Source organism: Octopus bimaculoides, chromosome 2 (assembly GCF_046866305.1).
Source record: "Octopus bimaculoides isolate indiv1 chromosome 2, ASM4686630v1, whole genome shotgun sequence".
Lineage (NCBI taxonomy): Eukaryota > Metazoa > Mollusca > Cephalopoda > Octopoda > Octopodidae > Octopus > Octopus bimaculoides.
The window spans coordinates 123,768,183-123,794,343 of record NC_142929.1 but is presented as its reverse complement, the minus strand read 5'-3'; the positions used below and the strand labels follow the sequence as shown (position 1 = coordinate 123,794,343).

General features: G+C 34.2%; 1 protein-coding gene across 1 annotated transcript in view; it reads left to right on the top strand.

The window, feature by feature from the left end:
* Positions 1–25,138, top strand: part of LOC106877909 (chloride intracellular channel Clic) — a 57,417-nt gene extending 32,279 nt beyond the window's left edge. The window contains exons 2-4 of the mRNA XM_014926960.2: positions 10,038–10,379; positions 17,360–17,530; positions 23,963–25,138. Of these exons, the coding sequence (XP_014782446.1) occupies positions 10,038–10,379; positions 17,360–17,530; positions 23,963–24,448 (999 nt within the window). The 3' untranslated portion in view covers positions 24,449–25,138. The remainder of the gene's footprint in view (positions 1–10,037; positions 10,380–17,359; positions 17,531–23,962) is intronic.
* The last annotated feature ends 1,023 nt before the right edge of the window (positions 25,139–26,161 follow it).

Sequence of the window (26,161 nt, the reverse complement as noted above, 5' to 3'; positions counted from 1 at the left end):
AGTTGGGAGTCAATTAAGTATTGTATAAAATGCCACATGTTCTGCTCTCTGAGATCTACATTCTAATACTGCCAAGGTTGACTTTGCCTTTTATTCTTTTGGGGATCAACATAAAAGCAATCCATGGTGGTAGATTAGCAAAACTGTTAATGTCTGGATAGATGCCATACAGTATCTCTTTAGGTTGTTTGCAACATGAATGCAATACCTGTGACAACACAGGTACTAAGCTGCAGCAGTCTTTTTCTTAAAACAGTTGTTTAGAGAGGGAGGCTTACAGACATAAGTAACTCCCAGATATTCTTTAAAAACAAGAAATAAACTGTGCTCTGACCTGACCATACAAGTGTAGATATATGCTCAATCTCCTAACTGACAGATGCCCCAATTAGACTCAATGGTGTGTGCAAAAGGTTCCAGTAAAACAGCATTTTGTGTAGGGAGCCATACCCTGAATGGAATGTAGGTTTTTCTACAAAAATTTCCTGAGTACAGCTTTTGTGACTGAGTTCTCAACAAAAGTTTCAAATCTTAAAGTTGAAGCCATTCTGCCACTCCAACTGAAATTGCAAAACAGTTACCTTCTTTTATTTATTTATTTATTTATTGGAACTAAGAATTTCTTTGCATGTCAATCTGTACATCAATCTTCAATTAATATCCAAACTTACCAATGATCCATGTGAGTTATTTCTTTCAGCCCATTTTATTTTTTAATCATACAAGTTACTACTGGGTTTAAATCTTCATAACTCTATGAGGTAAAAATCTTTTTCAACTAATCAAGCAGGCTCAAGATAGGCTACACTTCGTGTACAGTTATATAAAAACTTTGTCAGCTGTCAGGTTTCCCCTCTAATCATGTAACTTTCTGAAATTGATTAATTTTTTTTTTTTTTAATTATATCCTTTTTATCTGAGAGTCACTGAGGTATTGCAAGACTCTTGACTTCTTTCTCCAACTCAAAGGGAAATTTCTTTATCATAGTTTTGTGTGTATATGACATTGAGGACATCGGGTTATCTTAATTCAAGTGGGCTAGTGGCATGAACTATTTCCCTTAGCTATCCTACTGCTAATGATTTTTTTTTTTGTTTTGTTTCTTGTAATATTATCTTTGACTTCATCCCTTGTAACATTGTTTCTAGTTTGACCTGGACCAGTATTACAAGACAAACAAATATTCTTTTAATTTATTAAAATATTCTCTTACTATGTTAATTGTATGACTAAAGCCTTCAGACAACCAACTGCTAAACTTACAGAAAGAGATTTGTTTCAGAATGTAATTAAAGCTAGTATGATAATGTTTCCCTATTATATATACCCTTGAATACATTATGTTAATGCAGCTGTTTATCTTTGTCTGGCTGCACCACCATTTTATAGTAACTAAGTAAATATAAAATGAACCACTTTGCACTTCATATTTCTCTGATCGCTTAATGGGTGACAGGGGGAGGGGCTTTTTCACAGACATTTATATGTAAATATCTTGTGTAATGTTTTGTTTATGAATTTGAGAAACAGCTGTTGCAAAGTAAATAAAACAGTAAATATAAGTAGTAGTTGAACTACACTACTTCTTACAGTTATTAATGGGAGGAACATTGACAGAGCTGAAGCTACTGTTGTTGTCAGGACCAGTTCTTTTTCCTTTTACTTTGAACAGCCATAATTGCTGTCATCATTGACACTAAACATAACGATCTCATATCTCATCTACCACCCCACTGTCTCTATTGTTGATGTTACTATGACTGACTTGGGTGGTCACTTCATCCATTTCTCTGTTTCTATGTTATTCTTCTTGCTTGTGCACTTTTCTTACTGGCTTGCTACTAGTTTTGTAAAGTTGTCAAGCAAGCAGGTAGTTGTCTGGCCAGGTAATATCACACAGCTTGTTTGTCATGCTGGTCTCTTGGCAAGCTAGTGGTGTATAGTATAGCTACCTGCATACCTCTTACAATACAATTTTAAGCTTGCTTTAGGATCCTAACATAATGCTGAAAGAAAGGGTGGGGCACTAACTTCAATAGGGCTTCCTATTTTGTTTTATTTTTCTTGATGTTAATCTTTCAGAAGTTAGTTTATATAAGCAGTGTTGTACAGATTAGCCCTGGAGAAAATCTTATCTTGAAATGAATGACCTCAGTATTTTGTCATAATTTTTATGGAATGTTCTTTTCAAGCCACAGTTAAAATTTTTACATTCTTCTTTATTATTTTCTGTTGGCATTGTGAAATGGTGGTGTTGGTAACAAGGTGGCGTAGACATGAAATAGTTGCTAATTCAAATTAATCTGAGTGCAGCTTCTCTCTCTCTCTCTCTCTTTCACACACACACACACACACACACACACACACACACAAAAAAAAAACTAAGTTTGTCAAGTGAACAGATTCTGGAATGATATATAATCCCTAAATTAATAAGCATTGACTGAAATTTAGAATTCACCTAATTTTCGGTGTTTTTATATATTGTTTTTGATATTTCTCTCTCTATTCTTACTTGAGGGTAGTATCTTCATATATCTAACATTTCTACATGAGTTTCAGCTCATTTTTATATTTGTCCAGACCACTTAACTTTACAACAATTCATTTCTGATTTGTAAGTTTATCGCTACCACACAGACGTTTTATATGCTTGAGTTTGATAACCTGAATTACAAACGCATATCTAAATTATCTTAGTTGTTGACTGTAACAAAAGACTTAAATATAGTTTGTAAGCCTGTTTACTGCAGAAAAATATTGTCACTTACATGCATACATACACCACACATTCACACGCTCATATATACACAAATATATATATTCATACTCTATACAGAAGTGTGTTTGTGTGAAAAGTAGTGTGTGCACATCTCAAAGAGCTGCATATTGAAACTGCATTAAACAATATGTGTGCTCAACAATACTATGTATATCCTGGTTTAGAATAAGTACACATCTCTATATCATCAGAGGCATCTTAAAAGAGTTGGCAACACAAAGGGCATCCAGCTATGAAAAACCCATCTAATCATGCCAGCAAGGAAAAGCTGTGTAAAACAATGTTAATGAATGCATGTTGTCGGGAAAAATTGTACAAAATAACATTAAAATATCCAAGGGAACAAAAACAAAAACACTATTAGAATTTAAATATCTCCACCAAATAACTAATGCATGCATTGTACAAGAGTAGCTGTGTAGTCAATTATGCTTTGCAATCACATGGTTTCAGGTTCAGTCTCAACATGTGGCTTCTTCAGCAAGTGGTTTTTGTAATCGTATGTGTGCATCTTATTTCAAATGCTTATAACTCAATCCAGCTAAAGAAACCCGAAAACCAGATGGTGGTGGTGTTAAACTAGATGGTATATTAGACTTACATATATTGCCATGTGAGTAGGAGATTCATCTTTTGCCTAAACAGAGTTAAGTAAAATTCTAAATGAACTGGAGAAAAGGTATCTATGGTGATGAATTAAAATCTCAAAGAAATAAATACTTTTTGTGTAAATAAGAGAAAAGCTGGCCACATACCTGTGTAATAGTTAACATGTCTATCTAGCAAGAAGGGTGTGATTCAGTCACCATCAATGAAGACAACACATTCTTTCTTTCTAGAATCATGTTGTCTACAAATGTATACCAAAAAATCTCAACCCATGGAAGAAAATACACAATACACACCATTTTATCTTGTGCTTGTTTCTGTCATTGGCATGTGGCCATGCTGGGACACTGCCTTCAAATGTTTTAGTTGAATGAATTGATTCCAGTACTTATTTTTTAAATTTGGTACTTATTATGTTGGTTTCATTTCCAAACCACTGTCAGTGATGTAAACAAACCAACACCTGTTGTCAAGCAGTGGGAGGGGAACAAGCACCCACATATACACAATGGACTTCCACACAGTTTCCATCTATTAAATTTACTCACAGGATATTGGTTGACCCAGGGCTATCTTAGATGACATTTCTCCATGGTGCCATGCAGTGGAACTGAACCCAAAACTACATGGTTTCAAAACAGGCTTGAGAAAATAGATCAATGACCAATAGTTTGGATTTGAACAAATTTCTAGAGAATGTAAAATAATCACTTCGTGATTATTTCTAGATTTAAGAATTCTCTAAAATATGCCATTAAAGAAAAAGCAATCTGATTATTTTGAGACAAAAGGACAGTGGTGGACTCGTTTCCACCTCAATAGGCACTCTGTTTTGTGTAGGATGTTGTTGAATAAATAGTTTTGTGTGTGTGCAAAACATTAAAAAGTAGTCATTTCTCTTTTCAGGCATGTGCTGTAAGTATTCCAGGTAGAGGGTATAGTGTTTATCAAGTAAATTATCCACAAATGTATAGAAATATTTTAACAACAAAGAAAAAAAAATATTACATATATAATATACACATTCATTGTTATCATCATAATTTTCTTTTTTCATGGTGATATGGATTAGACTGGTCATTTTGTTTTACACTGAGATGCTCTCCCTAACACACAACCTTTTAGTTGCCTCTTACAACAGGCATTATTACCCTTATATACATTTATATGAAATAAAATGTCTCTGGAACAAATATTGCTTTATATATATATATATATATATACATATACATACATACATATATATATATATATATATATATATATATATATATATATATATATATATATATATATATATATATATATATATATATATATATATATATATATATATATATATATATATATATATATATATATATATGAAGGTGGCGAGCTGGCAGAAGTGTTAGCACACCGGGCGAAATGCTTAGCAGTATTTTGTCTGCCGTTGCGTTATGAGTTCGAATTCTGCCAAGGTCGACTTTCCCTTTCATCCTTTTGGGGTCGATTAAATAAGTACCAGTTACGTACTGGAGTCGATGTGATCGACTTAATCCCTTTGTCCTTGTTTGTCCTCTCTATGTTTAGCCCCCTGTGGGCAATAAAGGTATATATATATATATATATAACACTATCCGTATCACGTCCTCACTTTGTTGTCTTTTTGTTATTGTTCGAAGCATTGGATGTTGGACGCTATTATGCAGTCAGTCAATAGGTTGACCACTGAGTGTGCTGGCATCATTGTGTACATTGAGACAACATCAAGACTAAAGGCGTATCTGTTTTGCCTGAGTTTGTCTAGGGGTAATTGGTGCTGTCTTTTGATGACTTCGTCGGAGTTCTTGATGTGTCCCGGAAAGGTGGATGGTATGGGTTTCGGGACATGAGAAAGTAATCGGGATATTTTATATAGAGGTCCTTCCACACTGGAGACGATGGGTCTAATCTGGATCGTGTTGCTATTCTTGTGTGTTTTAATGAGGTCATAAAATCTGGGTAATCTACTGTTCTTTGTGATGAAGTTGTTCTTGAATTTATTATGTATTTGTCTCCGTATGTATGGATGTCCATCCATGCGGTATTAATTCGGTCCTCAATCCTGGTTGCAGTTATATCTGTCACTTCAGAATATAGTCTGTCATTACTTAAATGTTCTTGAGCCAGTCTATCATATATTCCACGAGAAATCACGCAGATTTCTTTTCCTTTATCTGATGGTAAGTATACAAGGTTTTTTGTTTTTTAGTTTAGTCAGTGTTTTATGTTGCACCTTGGTTAAGTTTGGGGTTATTTTCGATTCCTTCCTCAAGATTTTGGAAATAGACTGTTTCAATCTGGATAGTTTGTGTTTGAGGGTGGGTGGAGTGGGTTGTCTAATTGGTACGTAGGAAATTTGCCAGGTGTGTTGTTGTTCTTCTTTATTACTGACAGCCATCTGAGCTGGTATGCTGTTCGACAAAAGTTGGCTTCCAGGTTGAATAAGATTTTTTCATTCGGCTGTTGGCTCAAGATAAATTTAGGGCCCAGGCTGAGAAGTTCTAGTTCTTCATGGGAGAGTGACCCACTCAAGTCTGTGACTAGGGATTTTGTTGCTGATGGTGTGTTGGCATCCTCGGTGTTAGTGTTATCTCATTCTGTGGACGTGTCCCTTCATCTGTGTTGGTGTAATAGGCCGAGTTGGGTCAGTTGGTGCACTACGTCCATTGACTAGTATGGCTTCTAGTGTTGCCATGTGCATCTGTAAAATACGAAATGATCTTGTGATTTTTTAAATTTTATTTTCGATCTGTTTTACAGATCTATAAAAGGATTGTGACGCTAATTCTTCAGCAATTTTACCATAGACATTAGCTTTCACACAATCGCTATGGTGAGTGTACCAAACGTTTATCAGTGCACTGGTTTCATTTTCTACCCAGTGGTGATGTATGTGTGTGTGTGTATGTGTATGTTGCCAGTACCACCTGACTGGCCCTCGTGCGGGTGACACGTAAAAGCACCCACTACACTCTCTGAGTGGTTGGCGTTAGGAAGGGTATCCAGCTGTAGAAACTCTGCCAAATTAGATTGGAGCCTGGTGTTGCCATCTGGTTTCACCAGTCCTCAGTCAAATCGTCCACCCCATGCTAGCATGGAAAGCGGACGTTAAACGATGATGATGATGATGATGATATATATATGGAGAGAAAGATGCATCACCATCATCATGTTTACATTCACTCATCCATGCTGGAGTGGGTTAGACAAACTTCTTGATGTAATGTTTTGCGATTGAATGCTTTTCTTAAAAACACTTTTAGTCACCTCTCTACTAAGACTATTAATCTTTTAATTACTTACATGAAATATACTGCCTCTAGAAAATAGTTCAAATACCAGAAGCAAACATGAATTTTATGTATTAAATTACTATTTTTTATAATTATTTCAAAATCATTTAGTTTTTATATATAATAATTGATATTTATAGTTTTAATCTATGTAAGGAGACCCTATTTTGCCTATCCGGAGGATATGTCTTTCATTGAACTTATTTTTAGTACCTGTTGTTAAACCCATAACATGTTTTCATGCTGGTGTCATGATACTTGGACAGTGATCTTAAGAATTTTAGGCATGGGTACACTAGGTAGTTTTTCAGGGCCCAATTTTAATCTATGTATATGCTGTGGCTTATTGTCAATAAATAGTATAGGGCCTAATGCCTGGAGCCTACAATAACTGCGTATCTATGTAAAAACAACGTACAGATACTTAACATTTTGTGTGTAACTAGTAGAGTAATAACTGTTGGAATAAAAATAGTGTTAATTAGACTGTGAAAGAAATAGAAATCCTGTCTCTGCTAATATATATGAACTCAATTTGTATATCTAAAAGCTTTGATTATTGCTACTTTCTGAATGATAAAATTACCCTTTCAAGCTATATTTTCTCTGTGATTTTTTGCTGACCTCAAATTGAGAAAGGTTCAATGGAATGAGGTAGTCTTTGTAGGCAATGATCTATCGTAAGTTATGAAACTGATACATCAGAAGCTAGCTATGTTGGTCCAATGTTTGTTTTATAACTGCGGTCCTTAACCCTGAGAAGTCTTGGCAGAAGTAATGTGTCAACAGTTGTCATAAAATATCTCTCAACTCATTAATTCTTAATATCATTTGTATCATTGTCCTTTGATGCTGCATGTGTAAGGCACCATGTCTCCAATTAGTAAATCTTGTGCTGAGAAGAACAGTTGTCTTTTCAATCCCAAAAGTTTATATATTACAAATTTCCTCTGCTCAACAATAAGTTCCACAACCTTTGAAACTTTAGGTAGCACAGAATCTGAATCAAACTGTTTTGATTCATATATACACATATCCTTCTGCAACTATTTATTTCTTTACAAGGTTCAGATATACTTTGCCATAGCATGCAGTATTTGTATTTTTTAATTCTAACCTCCTCGTAACCATATTTTATTCATTAACATATCAAATATCATTCAAAAAAACCCATTCGCTTCCTATAAAAACTTTCTTAATGCAATTTTACACTGACTTTTCTTCTCCATGTTTACAGTAACTAACTATCTAACTCTGCTAGATAGTGACTATGAACTCAAGTTCTTTATCTCTGATACTGATTACATTCCTAGTTCATATCCTTCCGAGGGCAACTTTGTCTTTCATTTTATTAAAATCAATAAAGAACTAGTCAAGTACTGGAGTCAATTTAATATTTCTATAAAAGCAACTTAGATGTGAATGCAATTGTAATAGATTTTTTCCTCACCCATATCCATACAGATATTATCTATTCTACTATAATTCAAACTAAATATTCAAGTAATCTTCTTCTACAGGCAGGGATTCCTGCATTGACAGTCAACTATGTTCTTTCTCATTGATAAATAAAAACAAAACAAAATCAAGAGAATTATTGATTAATAAACCTTCATATATAGCTCAGTCATTGTGACAGTAAGGATTGGGAAATTCAATTGTGTTGTAGTTATTTTTATTTCATTCATGAGCTGTTCTGAATTCAATATGTTGAACATGCAAATTTTTTGAATTCCTTCAAAGTTCAAGTTGTTGTTTAGCCCCAAGTCATTCCTGACCAAGCAAACTTAAAATATAAGGTGTTTCAGTCATGACCATACCATCATTTTATAATTCAGAGGCTACATTATCCAATATAACCTTTAAGACATTAGGATGTGATTTAAAGATCATCGTCATTTAACATCTGTTGTCCATGCTGGTGTGAGTTGAACAATTTGACCAGGGTTGGTAAGCTGTGGGGCTGTGCCAGACTCCAGTCTGATTTGGCATGGTTTCTATGGCTGGATGCTCTTCCTAACGCCAACCATTCCAAGAGCATAATGGGTATTTTTATGTGCCACTGGCACAGGTGTCAGTTATGTGACACCGGCATCAGTCACATTGCCTTCTTGAGGCCCAGCGCTCAAATGGTGCTTTTTACATACTGCTGGCACAAGTACCTGTTCCATGACACCAGCATCAGCCACATTGCCTCCATGAGGGCCAATGCTCAATTGGTGCCTTTTTATGTTCTACTGGCACAGAGGCCAAGTTACTATGTAGAAGTTCCTTGATGATAGTTGTTGGAATTGTCACCCAGCCTATTTTCTCACTATTTAGATACAGATTATTTCTGTAGAACCATACAAAAATAAAAATTGGTCTAAATATGTTATAGTGTATATCAATGTGTTTGTTTATATGCCTAAACATAGCCTTTGTATGTGTATATGCATGTATAAATGCAAACATACACAAGGTGGTGAATTATCAGCCTTTAGAACATTGACTCTGTGATCTTTGTTCAAATTCTGCTGAGATCACCTTTGCCTTTCATCCTTTCAAGATTGATAAAATGAGTACCAATTCAGAGCAGTGGGTTTGAAAAATTGTTAATGCATCAAATGAAACACTTTGCAGTGGCTGTTCCAGTCTTTCATGTTTTAACAACACTTGTGCCAAGCTATATCAACCCTAAAGTGTTGACTTTTTGCTTGGACAATGTTCAGGAAATACTTGCATACACAGACAACTGCCTGCCTCCCACACAAAAAGAAAGAAAAAACACTTTGCTAGGCTTGTGCATTTTGGTGTAGATAACTGTTTTTATGCTTACACATTAATATATAAAATTGTTATTTTATGTTCTATCAGAGTATTAAACTAAATGGCTTAAAAACATCTCTAATGATCCCTCAAAAATTACTCATTAGTTGCATTTATTCTTTTACATGTTTCAGCTCTAAAGCTGTGGCCATACTGGAGCACTGCTGGCAGAATTATCTTTAAACACACACATACATTGGTATGTATGTGTATGTGTGTGTATATATATATATATATATATATATATATATAAATTCAGGATTAGATAGAAATCTTTGTTGACAGAAAACATTTAAGATCTAGAATAATGACTTATTGTGGAATGAATGAATTTGGAAGCAGTATGTCAGCCACAAAAATGTTTGTGCATACATGTTAACTAACATCAAATGGGTATATTCAAAAATGCAGTTTAGTAAAATGCTTTGTTTTTATGTTGTTATATAATTTTTGCAGGTGATTAATCTATAATAAATTAGGATTATTTTAATGTTACTTGTTTTCATTTTGTCTTTTCTAGGCCTCTGTACTTGACAAGGTTAGCAAAGGAGCCTGTCCTTTATGTCAACAATGGTATATGGTTGCATATATTCTGGCAGAAAACAAACTTGCCAGTTTCAAAGTCATCACAGTACCTGACAGTAATCCCCCTAGAATTCTTCGAGAAAAAAGTTCTAGTGGCCTTTTTCCAGTTGTGATTGGTGTCACTGGTGAAACACTGGATGGTGCCTCTGTAGAGGGATTGGTTGCTGACGAAAGTTGTGAACTTGAACAGTTCTTCCAGATGTTCAAGTGCCCATTACTGAAGATGGATTCCTCTGAGCAGATTGTTGCTCTAAACATATTTCTCGACCTCAATACAGTAAGTTTGCAAATCTTGTTTTCTGCTTTTTCATATATATTTGTTGCCTAGAGCTTTGAAACAATTCCTTTCACACTTTGTTGCCTCACATAATTCTAATAATTTGCAGTTATAGATATTTGGGGATATATTTAAAAGTGTATCCCCAAATATCTATAACTGCAAATAATCCTGCCACTTCAAATTGAATTGGAACATTGAACTTCTATTGTGTACTACAACAAGTATACTTTTGCATAGCAGACATTTAGAGGTGAAGTCCATTTTCTGGTTCCAACAAAGAAACCTAACTTCTATGATACAATCTTGGCTGTGTTGGTAATGATATTAAATGTGAATAGTTATGTGATATAATAAGCATTACTAATCTTTCCAGTTGACAAATTGTTCATTATTTACAAGACTGAGTTTAAATTCTGTTTTAGCCAATTTATCTTTTCTGTATTTGTCAAGATTTAAAGAGCTGGAATTCAATGATGTGGGCTCGGCCCCTAAAACTGAGCCTATATCATTAAATCTATTCCAGCTTAGTCAAGAATCATAGTTAGTCAATAGCTTTGTTGCTCTTACTATAAACAAATATGTTGAGAAAATAAGAAATAGCCACTGTAAACCATAGGAATAATATAGTTGGGTATTTCCTAAGTTTGCAGTATTAAGTTAAGATCCTACCTGTGTATAACTGAAGAAATTTCTCTGTTAGATTGATCACCCCTCTCTATATACAGGACATGTCTTCTGTAGTACACTGTGAGACAGTGGTGTTTTGGACCCCTGTTCTACCACAATGTTACTGAACATAAACTCTGAACTATTGAGAAAGAATGGATACTGTACTACAATTTGTCTTTCATACTTATGAAAGATGAAAAGAATATTTACTGTGTATATGCTGGTCCTGTTAAATATCAGTTATAAACTTGTGTTGAAATAATCAGTTTACAATGTATATCTAAAATCAAAAGAAGTTCAGAAAGATGAAATATATTAAAATGGTACAGCTTTCAAATTGTCAGATGATATATGCCACAAAACCTCTCCAAAACTAGAAAATCTTTGAACAATAAGACTGCCAATGAAGACAATTGTACAATGTCTATTTTTTTAATAATGCTAACAACAAAACCACCATGAACTTTTTAACAAGTGTAACCTTAGAAAAATGAAGGACAGCTCAGAATGATAAGGCCAGAAGATATAGAAGATTCACAGTCAACAAGCATATCAAACATCAAACATATTTCCATCAGCTGCTAAATGGATATCACTATGGCAGTGACATGCAATCTAACAGTGTCAACAAGTATACTTATTATAGAGCATGCATGCACATAAATACACACTCATTAAATAAATGAAATAGCCACAACTTTACTTTATATATTAAATATCATTATGCTATGTAATGGAAGTAGTTGATGTAACAAAGATTTCAATGTTTACAACAATGTTCTACAACTCTGAGTACAAAGTTTGTTTTGAGAAGTCCATAAAGTATATTCAATTTTGTTTTTAACTATTTAGAAAAGAAGAAACATTGTTCAACATTTAGTTAAATTGAGAGGAGGCTAACATACATAACGTAGTGAGCAAAAAAAATTAAAATTACTCCCATTCATCATCATCATTTAACGTCTGCCTTCCATGCTGGCATGGGTTGGACGGTTTGACAGTCTGGCAAGCCAGAAGGCTGCATCAGGCTCTAATCTGATCATTGTCGAGAGAATTAGGTTTTATAATTAATGTCAAGAGGGTAAAGGAGACAAGTCTGAAGTCCAATTTCAGTAATTAGATGGTGGGTATGTATTGTGGAGAGTGATCTTTGTCAAGTAGCATGACAATTTTGGATGTATTTCAGTCTAATTAGACCTTCTCAATGAAGCATTATCTAATCCATACTTACCAGATATTAGGTGACTGACAGACTAAACATGTTCAATGTAAAATATTCACAGGTTAGGCAAAATTTTTAAACAGCACAATTTCCCCAGGATGCCTTCTGTAGAGGAACATATCTTCAAGAGGAGGTTTCATGTTATACCAAGGTTACAATAGAAACATTATATGAAATATTTTCGTTTTAGAATAATTCTACAGATTTAATAAGCAGAACACTATAATATATTGACAGCTACTAATATTGTATTATAAGAAACTAAGAAAGAAATTCAATGATAAAAACAATAATTAATTTAAGATAATCATTCTACTATTTATCATTTATTTTCTTTGCCTTACTTCCATTTAGTGTCAACAGGAAAAATTGTATTGATGCACCACTGTCACAACTGTAATTATGGTATAACTAATGATATGTATTAAATTAATATAGTCTAATTAGTGAAATAAGTGCTAACATACTTAAATGTGGCAAGCAAGGTTAATTTAATTACCAAAACTATATCCATATTGAGGAGAGAGATGAATAGCTTAAACAATGCTTTAACAAAACTATTAAATATATTCATGTGTGGGCTGTTGTTTTATTCAAAATGAAATATATTTTATTAAGCTATCTCTCCTCTCTTTCTCACATCTACCACCTTTCTTTATTTACTTTAAGTTCAAGCTGCACCTTAAATACTGCAAATGTTTTTAGCTTTGTTAGAGTGGTTTTAGTCTTAAGGATTGTGTTGTCGTGTAATGACCCACTATAGGATAATCTGTTTCTGACAGCTATTGTCTGTAATGTCTCTTATCTTCATACTTGACTGTTTATGGTGTTAATCTTAGTATTAAATTTTAAGCAAAGAGTTGGTGAGAGAGACAGGAGTGCTGAGTGTTGTAAGATATATATATTAGATTTCAAATTTAAAGAAAACCAATTTTAGTTGTTGTTTTATACAAGGGTTCTTGAGCTACGTGTAAAACTATTATAGCCTTTCAACACACCTCAGATTTCTTCAAAGAAGGTCCCTGCCTAAAAGGTTAGAATCCCCCCACCCATCCACCTATCACAGCATTCAAACTTTTTCTTTCATGTTTTTATATCTTTTTATCCTTTTACTTGTTTCAGTCAGTGGACTATAGCCATGCTGTGGCCTTGAAGCATTTAGTCAAACAAATCAACCCCAGTACCTTTTTGTTTTTTACTGTCTAGTATTTATTCTATCAATCTCATTTTGCTGAACTTCTAAGTTACAGGTTTGTAAATGAGAGACCAACACTGGTTGTCAAGTGATAGTGGGAGACAAACACCTCACATACACATATAATATACAGTGGGCTTCTCTCAGTTTCCATCTACCAGATCCACTCATGAGGTTTTGGTTTGCCCAAGGTAGAAGAGATTTACCCAAGGTATCATGTCATGCGACTGAATCTAGAACCATGGAACCATATTGCTGGAAAGCAAATTTCTTACCACACAACCATGCCTGCATCTATGTTTGGATAAAGAACTTAATCGATCTTAATATCAACAGAAAACCAATAGCAACTGGATTGTTCTTATATACGAGGTGATGTCAAAATATTTCAGGACCAGTTTAATAAAAAATAACTTATTTACCTAAGTTTTAACTTCATCTCCTTTGTAACAGTCACCTTGCACAGCAATACACTGGTCCCAGCATTCTTGCCACTTTTGGAATCTGGCCTGGAAGTCATTTTCCATAAGTAAGTTGGGGACCTTCTGTGATTCACTCTGGATCTCAACAGCAGTGTTAAAAAGTGACCTTTGAGCTGCATTTTCATCTTAGGGAAGTTTGCAGGTGCTGAATCTGGTGAATAGGGTAGGTGTGGAAGCAATTCTATGTTGTTTTAGACAAGAAACTTGCAAGTGAGGAGAGCTTGGTGACAAGGTGCATTGTCATCATAAAAATCCAATTCTTTGTGCTTCACAGATCCGGTCGCTTTCGTCAAATTTCCATTCTCAAATGCTTCAAAATGTCACAGTAGAAGTCTCGATTTATGGTCTGACCTTGGGGGACAAATTCTTGATGCACAATACCACATTTCCAGGGGTGATGCTCATGACGGATCTTCCAGATTGCTCATTGTCTTCCGGGAATGTTCTTCCACTTTTGAAGTTCCCATGTCACTCAAAACATTGCGTATGACCAATTGCCTCATTGCTATAAGTTTGCCAAAGCATGCTCAATGTCTCTGTAACAGACTTCCCAAGTTTAACACAAAGTTTCATGTTGGCTCTTTGTTCCTGTCGATGACAAAATCACAGACAATAGCATACATGTGATCACAAAAACACAAATTTCACTGCTAGTGCATACAAATGTGTGCTGCCGTCTATTGGCATATTACAAAACTAGTCCAGGAACTTTTTAATACCACCTCATTTACAATTAGTTGAAGTAGTTAAATTACTAGCATATCTGCTGATAAGTTGTGAGTTCAAACCTACTACAAACATTTCATTGTTGCTTAGCTTCAAGTCAGTCCTTAAACAAGCAGATCCTTTGAAAAGCATTCCAGCTATAACCGTTTTGTCTCTTTGTATTTTTTATTTGTTTTCTATGCATGTTGGTTATCAGGTGATACTGTCCATTAGGTATACTTTAAAGATGAGTGTAATTTGAGAATGGTTTTACATTTATTTGTCACAGGTTGAGTGGTCACGTAGAGACTCCCTTGCATTACTGGGCAAAATAGTTTGTTCTACATTGCCTCGGTTCACTTTGCTGTCAGTAATAATTACCAGATAATTTAGGAAAATTGTTTATTTATATATTTCCTATTCATAGGAAGACTTGTTTTTTTATCCCTTTAACATCATGAAGCAAGATTGAAGCATTAATCCTTAAAAGGCTCTTGGAAATTAGAAGGCATTCATTACATTTTAAAGTAGCTGATCTGATTGACACAATCTTTCATCTACTTATCCCACCACCATTCCTATTGATATGCTCCTAGTTTCTTAATGATTTAAGCTTGATGTCATATGTAAGAATTTCTTATGTGTTTGAGAATGAGAAAGATAAAGTTGAACTCTGAACAAAAGTTATTGTTTAGAGAAGACAGATTGGAGTCTGGTGCATCCCCCCAGCTTGCCAGTCTTCAGTCAAACTGTCCAACCCATGCCAGCAATGGAACGTGGATGTTAAACAGCGACGGTGATGATTATGAGAACTGCAAAGTGAAATTTTATAATCATTAGTAACAACACCCAGTGTGCTTTTAATCTAAAGATATGGCTAAAAGACAGAAAAAAGAAACTACTTGAATCAAGATGTAACATGCATTCTGTCTGTTGCCAAGGCTACAGGCAGTAGCCTGCAGTTATCTGCCACAGACATGCTGTTGTTTAGTTCATAAATATTTTTCATTTTGAATCTGTTTTGTGTGTGTGTGTGTTTCTGTGTAAAGATAGTAAATCAACAGACATAATTGTGTTGGACTAACTATCTAATATTATTTACTTTCAAATCAGTGTTCTCATCTCAGAGTTAATCATTTCCCCATTTGATTAAAGATTGGGTGACTTGTCAATATTGACTAACAGCAGAGAAGACATGAAAACTGGCCAAAAAAAAAAAAAAAAAAAAGAATCAAGAGCCTTCTCATTCTCTGCCTAGACGTTTGTGATTCATAATTTAGAACAGAAATTTGTAAAGCGTTCACATATAATCTTGTACTCATGTCAATCAATGGACAATGGCCATGCTGGATCACCACATTTAAGGTTTTAATACATTATATTGACCTAATACTTAAGTGCTTAATTTATCAAGTTCAAAGCAGAACTAGAGGTGAATGTAACTAGGAATAATGAAGAAATATTTGGTGAACTTAATACCATGACATATATTTTGCTTAATGTAGAGTTTTACAACCCAATGTTAACACATATACATAATAGGTTTCTACAGTTTCATCTCTACTAAATTTCACTAGCATGCCATGGGTCAACTCAAGGTTATGGAAGAAAACATTTGCTCAAAGTGCTGCATGTCCAAACTTCTCAACCATAATCAACTTTCCCTTGCAATAGTTTTCCTTAAAACCAACTAACCTTTAGGAGATGAACTAACCAAATAAATAATGAAGGAACCTGGGTGGTAATTGATGAGTCATGGTTCATATCTAATGTAGGTGTAAGGTTCTTAATTTTGTTACATTGTTTTGGTTGGTATAGCTCTTTTTTGCTACAGGCTTGTACTCTGTTCAGTAAGGAAATATTTGTCTCACTCATTCTAATCAACACATCATAGTTAAGAACTGACTCTGTAGGCACTTATGATTCCTGATATTTTTTTTTTTAATTTTATTTTGCCAATATGATAACCACTCATACCTACTCAACTCCACCCCTAGCAAAAGAACTTTTACATGGTTACTCAACCAGCTAAAAATAGCAATCAGCTCTCCCTGAAAATTATACTTTGTCTCTTAAAAACATAAGGGCACTATCTGAAAAATAAATGAACTGCTCATGACTCATAAGCTCTTCTCAATCAAAGTCTTAACAATTTTGTTTCTTTTTTTTATGAAGAGCTGAAATTATTTTGTATTGCTTTGTGAACTTGGTTCATTTAAAGTTGTTTTTTTTTCCATGCTTGCATGAATTGGACAGGGGCTTACTTGAGGCAACATTTTACAGCCAGATTCCTTGCCTGTTTACCAAATGTTAACTGTTTTTTAAGTAAGAGACATTTTATTCCACTGGTTTTTGACAGTGCAGAATGAGCAGTCATAGTGTCAGCAGGGAATGTAAGCATCATATCATTGTTTCTCTTTGGTTATGATAAAGTGCAGAATATCTACATTTACATATATACACACTCTATATGCACCTTTACACACATACACATAAATTCCTCTCACAATGCATTGGCCCAATGTAGCAAGATAAAACTCGAAACTGTAGTGTTACAAAGCAACTATAAATATATATTATGTTTCTGCCTATAATTATCCTTGCATCAATGAAATTATGTTAATAGTTTTGAATATTAATTTTGTAATAAAAATTGTTGCCTCTGACTAATGTTTTTCTTTTTTTTTTTCTTTTTAACTTCTAGACCTTCAACAGATTCCTATCAACTGGTTCAGATAGAAGACTGAATGAGATAATGAGTAACTTAAATAACCATCTGAAAGAGAACGAAACCAAGTTTATGATTGGCGATGAATTGACATATGTGGATTGTGTTTTGTTGCCACGTTTACAACATGTCAGAGTGGCTGGCAGTGTGAGATTTTTTTTTACAATTTTCTTTAAAAATGTTGTTTCATACATTTTAAATAGCTTAATCAGAGAAAGGCACAGTATCATAGGCATTTGTAGGAATACCAAGACTGCTGGGGATGGTGGTGGGAGGGGAGGATTAGTAGACTCATGGGTTGCTGTAGCAAGATGTAATACCTCAAGCTCTGTAGTTCTTCTCAGGTCAGGAATTATATACAAATGCTTGACATAGTAGACTTCTCTAAAAGCACTCATGGACCTGTTGTTGTGGTAAACTAGATGATGGATTACTTACACCATTCCCTTCCTATCGAGCATCAGTCATCAACAACTTTTCTCCACTAATCCCAACTCTTAGGTTGTCTCCTCTGCTCATCTCTTTTGGTTCCCTTCCCCCTTGTAGCTTCATTTTAGATTATGCTGCACTGTCTTCCCTTCCCAGATCTTGTTGTTTTTTGTCATTTATGCTTCCATAACTTCACTTTTCCTAGGTAGAGCTATTGGCCCTACACAAACCCATTTTTACCTCTAGGAGCATTTTTGTGTCAGATGATGAAGGATTAGAGTGTGACAGGGAGGCAGAAACATGTTTGTGGTCCATATTAGTCTGGCCTCTATTTTTTGACTTGTTCAACAAGGGAGAACTTGTACTCTGCTGGCATAGCTCTCAGGGTGATCAAGACACACAACCTACTACACTGCAACAAGGACTGGACTTTGCAAACCAGATGATGGATTATGTTTACCAAGCTTTCTGTTGCAAAAGTGATAACATCTGGATCATTTATACCACTTGGAAATGAAATTGTGTTAATAATTTTGCCTTTGCCAAATCCTTTGTGTTCATGCTTTGAATCTTGTCAAACTCTGAAGTCTATTGTCATTGTTGGACCAATTCATTTCAAAACATTTTTTTGCTCAAAAGGTGGTTCTGTTGGTTCAGTCCTGCAGTTATGCTAGAGATCCTTTCTGGATGTCATCAAAGGTAAAATAGACAGCTGAAAATTTAGATAAATTAGTACAGTGAAATCAATTCTTGTATCAATGTCTGGTCCTCGTATGCATGTTGTATGTCATTGGTATTACGAGTTAATAACCTTCATGTCAAGTTCCTGTAATTTGCAGGTATGGTTGGGTTCTATTTGTGACAATGTGGATTCACCTGTTAGAGCCAGCTCAGCTCATTCTGGATGAATACTAGTGAATGTAAATATTTCTAAGTTTGATGTAGCCAGCAAAATGCATGTTGTTTCTTCATAATTTTCTATACTTTTGTGAGCTGGTTTTATGAATTATTGATTTCATAGGATAACTATGTATTGTATAGTATTCTATTTATGGGGTTGTGTTTGTGAACAAATTGATATATTTATTTAATACATTTTTCAGAACCTCCTTTCTTACTGGTTTTTTTTTCTGTTTTTCCATATTTGTTTTATATTTTTCTCTTCACACCATATTTCTTCATTCAATATTTGAAATTTCTTTAGTCTACAATAGCAAAAGATGCCTGACATCAGAAAACTTTGAACAACATAACCTTTGATACAAGCAAATATTTTAAGTTTCAAACAAAACTGGTTCCAAAATTCTTCAGCAGTGTATACTTATTCATGAGTAATTGTCCAAATATCTTTTTTTCTGCATGTTGCTTTCTTTGCTTTTCTGTTTTTCCTTTATAAGCACCATGCTTCTCTTTCTTACTTCTCTCTCTCTCTCTCTCTCTCTCTCTCTCTCTCTCTCTCTCTCTCACACTTCCTCCCTCTCTCTCTCTCTCTCTCTCTCTCTCTCTCTTTCTCTCTCTCTCTCTCTCTCTCTCTTACTTCCTCTCTCACACTCTCTCCTGCACATTCTCTTATAACAAAATTCAACAGAAACAAAACCTAGTATTAATTTTATATAGTTGTTGAAAGGCTGTGAGCATTGCTTCCCAGACTAAATTACTATTAAAATTTTTTTTACTTAGTTACTAGATATTTGAACAATAAAATATTTAACTATACAGTAAAGTCTCAAAAACCTCCTAATCTTCATTTTTACATCTGCTTTTCCATGCTAACTTTGATTGGACAGGTGGGTCTTACAGTGTCTATCATACTACAGGGCTACATTAGGACTAATAGGTCTTCTTTACTTTGTATAAGTTTTGATTAAGAATTACCACTCTTCTAGACAAGTTGCCTGTGTTGTGGTTTGTGCAGAGTCCAGATATTTTTATCTCTCCTCATAATTTGACAATTCAAATTGCACCAGCTGATCTTTGATATAAAAGCAACATGAGAAACTCAAGATTCAACTATGTTTAGAATTTAAAATATCTCTGAAACCCCAAAATCTTATTAGAACCATCACTTAGTTTTAATTACACGGTACTAAGTGAATGAGAATGAAATCTTTTACTGGATATGACAGTCTTGTTTTTACCTTTGTTTATACTTAAAACCTGAATCTATTTAAAATTTAAAGATCTTTTACTGTTTCGAATGATATTTGAAATAGATACAATTTTGCAATTTCATTAAAATATCTTCTGTGAGAAATATCTCTTTTTAACTTCTCTTACCTTTTTGCTACACTTCATTTAATTTGTGGTCCCATCTTCCCTGAAAAATACTTGGTGGAACCAAAGAGGAAAAATATCTACAATTTTAGACTTCACACATAACAACTAATCAGCTTTTATAAACTATATTAGAGCAACTGCTCACAATTATAAGGTCATGAGTTCAATTCCGGGATCAGACAATGTGTTGTCCCTTTGAACAGGGTACTTCATTTCACAGTGCTCCAGTCTACTCAGCTGGAAATAAATACCTGTGTAGTGCTAGTGCAGCCCTTTCTTGGATCTTCTGCTTTGTCAAAAACAAGAGGATCAAGAGAGTGTATGTCTTATTTATGACTAAATAAGCATTTAAAACAATTAGCCAAACTATGGTACATGCTACCAAGTCATACTTACTTGCAAGTGATGACTATAGGATTTTGCTGCTGCAGCCTACTACATGTTTATACTTATCCCTACCTACAAATTAAGATCAGACTTTCATTCCCCTAAACATCTAAATTACCTTTGAGATCATTTTTAAAAAATCATTTCCTTTTTTTCTTTGATAGTTATCAACAACTACCTCTAGGTTTTTGTTTTCTTTATCCAACTCTAAGGGAAATATTAATTTGTCTGCATTTCATATTAAGTACACCATGCTTTAACTTGTGTGCCCTGCTAGAATGTTGTTCTAAATGTAACATAACTTCATGTAGGTTTATCTGCCGGGCTTGTTACAACAGCTTAAGCCTGTAGATATATTATTCCTGTCTTTCAGGTTCCTTCAAAGTTTAACCATTAAGATCTATATCTAAGCCTGATAATTGTTACTGGCAAGATATATCCTCTCCTGACATTGCCTGTACAAAAGACATTTTCCATAGTAAATTAAAATAGCTTTGACTGAAATCAAAACCAAATTGGAGAATTCTATAGAAGTCATATATTGATGATTTCCTATTCAAAGGTTTCTACTATTTTGTTTTGTAAACATTTTTTTCAATAAAATTAGCAGCTAAAAACCACTTTTCTTCTATCTATGTTTTTTCACAAAATTTAACATAGAGCTGCTGTAAGTTTAAATTACTTTCACTTAGCTATTAGCCTGCCAGTTTTGTATTGGAGAAAAACAAGACTCATTTTTACTAGAATATTCGTACTTTTTGTTGTATATCGAGATTCAGTTATTTTTTACAGACTCTTAAATATCCAAAGACTTAGTGAGGGTGGGGGTTGTAAGAGGCAAACTTCCCTAGATTTCTCACTTGATGTTATGCCATATCCTTTCTCTTTAGAACTACATTTATAGAGCTGTCATGAAGAGAAGAATTATTAATCAAAATATAGTCAGAAAGATTAGAACCAATTAATCAAGGTTTCATTGAAATAAACTAAGTTTGTCAGAAACAAAAAATAAGAAAAGCATACTTGATTCCATGACTTCATTGAAAAATTAGAAACTTACATTCATAAACTAAAGCTGAAAACAAATATTGCTTTACTAACTACTTATGAAAGATATTGCATATGAATGGAGAGAGAGTGGTTTTGTCAGTTAGAACTACTGAACTGGTTTTCTTTTTCAAAGTCAGTTGAGTTCATTTGTTGTTGATACTCTTGAGGACATCTATTATTTATTTTATATCCCATTTTGTTAACAATAGTATCATTGGTTACTAGTTTTCAACAGGCCAATCACTGGTTCATTGTGTTTCTGATAGTGTGAGTGACAAGGGTGTGTCCAACTTAATGCAAAAAACTTTGTTCGGAAATCACAGATTATTTTTTCAGTTTTACTCACTGATCTTTATATCTTACTCTAATAATATACATTGATGAAAGATACATGCATGTTCACGCACATATCATTCGCATAATCTCCATCTACCAACTTCTACTTATAAAGTATTGGTCGACTTAAGGTTGCAGAAGAAAACAGTCAATATACTGTGCTTGAGAACACTTGTCATGTGAAGTAAAATCATAGTTGTAGCTGTTGCCAGTGTCATGTAAATGGCACCTGTGAAATCATAATCGTGGCCATTACTGACATCTATACTAGTGGCAAGTTAAAAAGCACCCATTACATTCTCAAAGTGGTTAGTGTAAGGAAGGGTATCCAGCCATAGAAATCATACCAAATCAGACTGAAACCTGGTGCAGCCCTCTGGCTTACCAGTTCCAGTCAAACTGTTTAATCTATGTCAGCAAGGATAGCAGACATTAAGTGATGATGATGATGAATGTGCTGCTACACTGGGATTGAGTCCAGAATCTCGTGGTTGAGAAGTCCCTAACACAGCCATGTCCAACATGAACTTAACACAGTCCCATCTCTCTCTTCTAGAAATTTGTAGCCTTCTGCCATAGAAGTCTTTAGTTTTAGTTGGCTTACAAAGAATTTTCCTGGTTTCATAGAGTATTATTTAATCTTGGAAGGGGTAGTTACAGAGTCCTTAATATGTTGAGGTTCTTCCAACTTGGGAATTAAGGATTACAGCATAAATAAAACTTATTTTTAAGCTGTTGCAGGATACTAATTGCATGGGGAAAAGTATATAAGGGAAGGCAATCTAGAGAGATATTGTTGTGTGGTCAGCCCTGATGAAGTAGGCGTGTGATCAAATGTGGTCCACCCAATACCATCCCATCTTTCTTTATATCCAGAACTACATGAGCTGAAGTGTTTTTTTTTTTTTGTGTGTCATCAGTTTGTGATTTGAGGAAATTTTAGCTACTATTATTTGCAGATTGAGTAGTTACACAGAGCTTCTCTATGAGATATAGTTCTAGGGAGGATAGATTGGGCCATGCATTTAATTAGGAATCTAAGGAAGGGGAGGTGCAGTAAAAGTGACATAATTGATGTAGAGCTTTTTCTTCTCAAGGTTATACGAAGTCCCTTTTCTTTACATTAACTCGTTTTATATATCAATAAAAAGAACAAGTACAAAAGAAAATATTGCTTAAAAACAAAAGCGTGAATAGCTAACAGGATGTTACATTGTCATGGCAATTTAGGATTATGACTCTGGAGTGATTTGCTGTTTGTGCTGCAAAGAAGCAGCTGTTACCAATGTTGTTTCTCCACTGAGATTACCTTAGTAATGTCCATTTCTTTTAACACAAAAAAATAGTTTGGAACACAAGGATATCACTGACTGGAGGGTTTTATGCATTTAGATTCATACCTTATTCTGATTTCACTTCTTACGAGATAGAAATAACATTGATTATTAAAGCTCTGGAATTGATATATCATTACAATATATCTGAGTTAATCCAGTTGATGATATCCTTCCCTTTCAGAAAGTATCTATGTGCATTCTAAATTCTAAAAAGAAAAAAGCATTAATCTATGCACAAACATAGTTATAAGATCTCATTTCATCTTCTTCACCCACTTATTCCTGGGAGGATTAGGGGGGGCAAGAGTCCTCAAGCACATCTTCCATAAGATTCTGTCAGAAGCAGCCATTTGCAATTGATCCAGATGGATCCCCAAGTGAGACCAACTCAGCTCATGGACGTTATCCAACTATCTTGTTTGCAGACTGCTCCTACCAATTGGTTTTGCCCATAAAATCTGTCCAGTAACAGTTGGAAGATATTCAGATATATGTTCTGCATCATGTCTTCCAAAAATTTAACAAAAAAAATAATAAATAAATCTTACAAGTAATGCAACTATATTAATATAGCTTGTGTTTTATAAAAAGTAGTTAACACTTTTAGAAAGACCTTCATTTTTTTATTATTTAGAGCTAAGATTACTTGGAAGGAACATATCGGACTAAAAACAGGTTCTAGCTATTAACCTATTAACCTTTTTGCTTGAATTTAATTTGATGTTGTTTTCATTTTATCATCAATGAAAATCTCTCTTTGCAGATACTGAAAAATTATGATATCCCACGCAGCTTGGTTTATTTGTGGAGATATCTTCAAAATGGTTACAATGCTGAGGCCTTCTATAATACCTGTCCAACAGATCCGGTCATTATCAGTCATTATCAGAAAAAAGTTGCTTTCCGAGGGAGAGAAGCTAGTCTTATGAAAGAGACAACGACACTTACAATCCCAAATGATATTGTATTGGACATAAAATCAGAAACGGAAGAACTAGATGACATAGATGCACAGGAAGAGGTAAATAAAGTCAAGGAATTGTCAGAGATGACCTCAAACATTTCTGTTGAAAATGGCAATGGAGCTGTTGATTTCAGTGATGACACAGGTGAAGTGAATGTTGTTAGTGATAATACAACTGAGGTTATCGTGCATGAGGTTTATGAAGATACTCCAGATACAGTAATTGTAACATCTGATTTGGGCAACTCAAACCATAATGACAATGATGAGAATCCAGCTGACTAATGGAAGCCATTCTTCACTATTTGATGGATTTTTTTGTTTAATTTTTAATTATTGTTATTTATATATTTACAGATTTTCTTATTGAATTTTTTTTTTCATTTAATGATTAAATCAAGTTAAAGAGAAGAATAGAGTTGTATAGCTTTCTTTTTTATTTTTTATCCTACTTCTTATGGATAAAATAGCAACTGACACTCTGTCTTACCTTTGAGCTATTGTATCTAATAGCGGGTTATGCCCCGTGCTCACTTTGTAAGAATGATTATTCACCTATACATACATATTCTCACGCACACCAATATATATATTTGAGGTCAATCTCTTCTGTAAAAATTAAACTAGTTAATGCTGTTGATTTATGTCCTATAATTTTTATTTTGTATTTTTGTTTCAATTCTTCGAGAAAAAATTGAAAAACAAAATTTTAAAATTAGAAATAACAAAAATGAGGTGAAAGATGACACTAACATAATTTTATTTTTTTATAATTTCTAGTTTATTTAGTATATTGTTTCTAAATCAAGAGAAGCCATAGCATACATTGAAAGAAATATAGAAAAAACTGCTATGCCTTAGTTATATTATGGCTGTATCATATCTTTTGGCTTCCTTATGATTTCATGTAATATCTTGGTGGAATTCTATGTTTGATTTGTAAAGAAATAAAGATTAAAAAATTATCCGACCATTTGCTGTATTTCATTTTACTTTTTTAAAGAATGTATTGTTTTCTCTCTTTCCATTTCTTTTAACTATTTGTTATTTTTTTCTTTTGGTCCTTTTTTTCTTTTTACATAGGAATGGGCTGTGGTCATGACCTTTGGTAGGCTGGCTGAGGCCATTGGGTTTGATGTTACTAACGTTCATTTGAACTGTAAAAAGTTGACAGCTGCAGGCAAAATCTACGCAGTGAGAGAATTCCAAGGTGGAAGTATGGCAATGTTCTAAAGAGGAATGGATGGGCAAGCACAATGGCTTGGGGAAGTGGGGAAGTTATGAGTAAGCCAGGGAGAAGTGAGTTAGAAGTACTTAAATGGAGGTGACACATAACCAGAGGCCACTATAGTAGTAGTAGAAGAGACAGCATGTCTACATCAGAGGTTAGTGTCATGGGGAGGAACTTCATATCAATCTGTTGAGTGATCTTTCTTTTGATATATAGTCTAGGATAACTGTTTGTGTAGATTGGAATGAAAGCTTGAAAAGATCTTTAAGAGACAGGCTTGAAACTATTCTTGAGCAAGAACCAAGCTTTATAAACTTTTCTTGTTCTGTATAAAGTGGATTGAACAAAGTTTGTAATATAGGTCTAGAGGGTTAGGTACAGTGACAGGATGTAGTTGATATAATCTTCACTATCACTTTAACGTCCATTTGTCAGTGCTGGTATGGGTTGGCTGGTTTGATGTCACTGTATATCTCTATTCGTTTACACATTGCATGAATTTCTCTATAAGGTATATCTGATCTTATCAGTTCTTTGGTCTACCTTTATCATTGTCACCTTGCACTATCAATTTATGATCCCTTTTCTTGTTATTTCTTGTACAAGTTACATGGCAACCTTGCTAGTGCTGGTGGCATGAAAAAGTACCCAGTAAACACTGTAAACTGGTTGGTATTAGAAAAGGCATTCAGCCATAGAAACTGCACCATAGCTAACATGGAGCATGATGCAGCCCTGTGGTTCACCAGATCCTGTCAAACCATCCA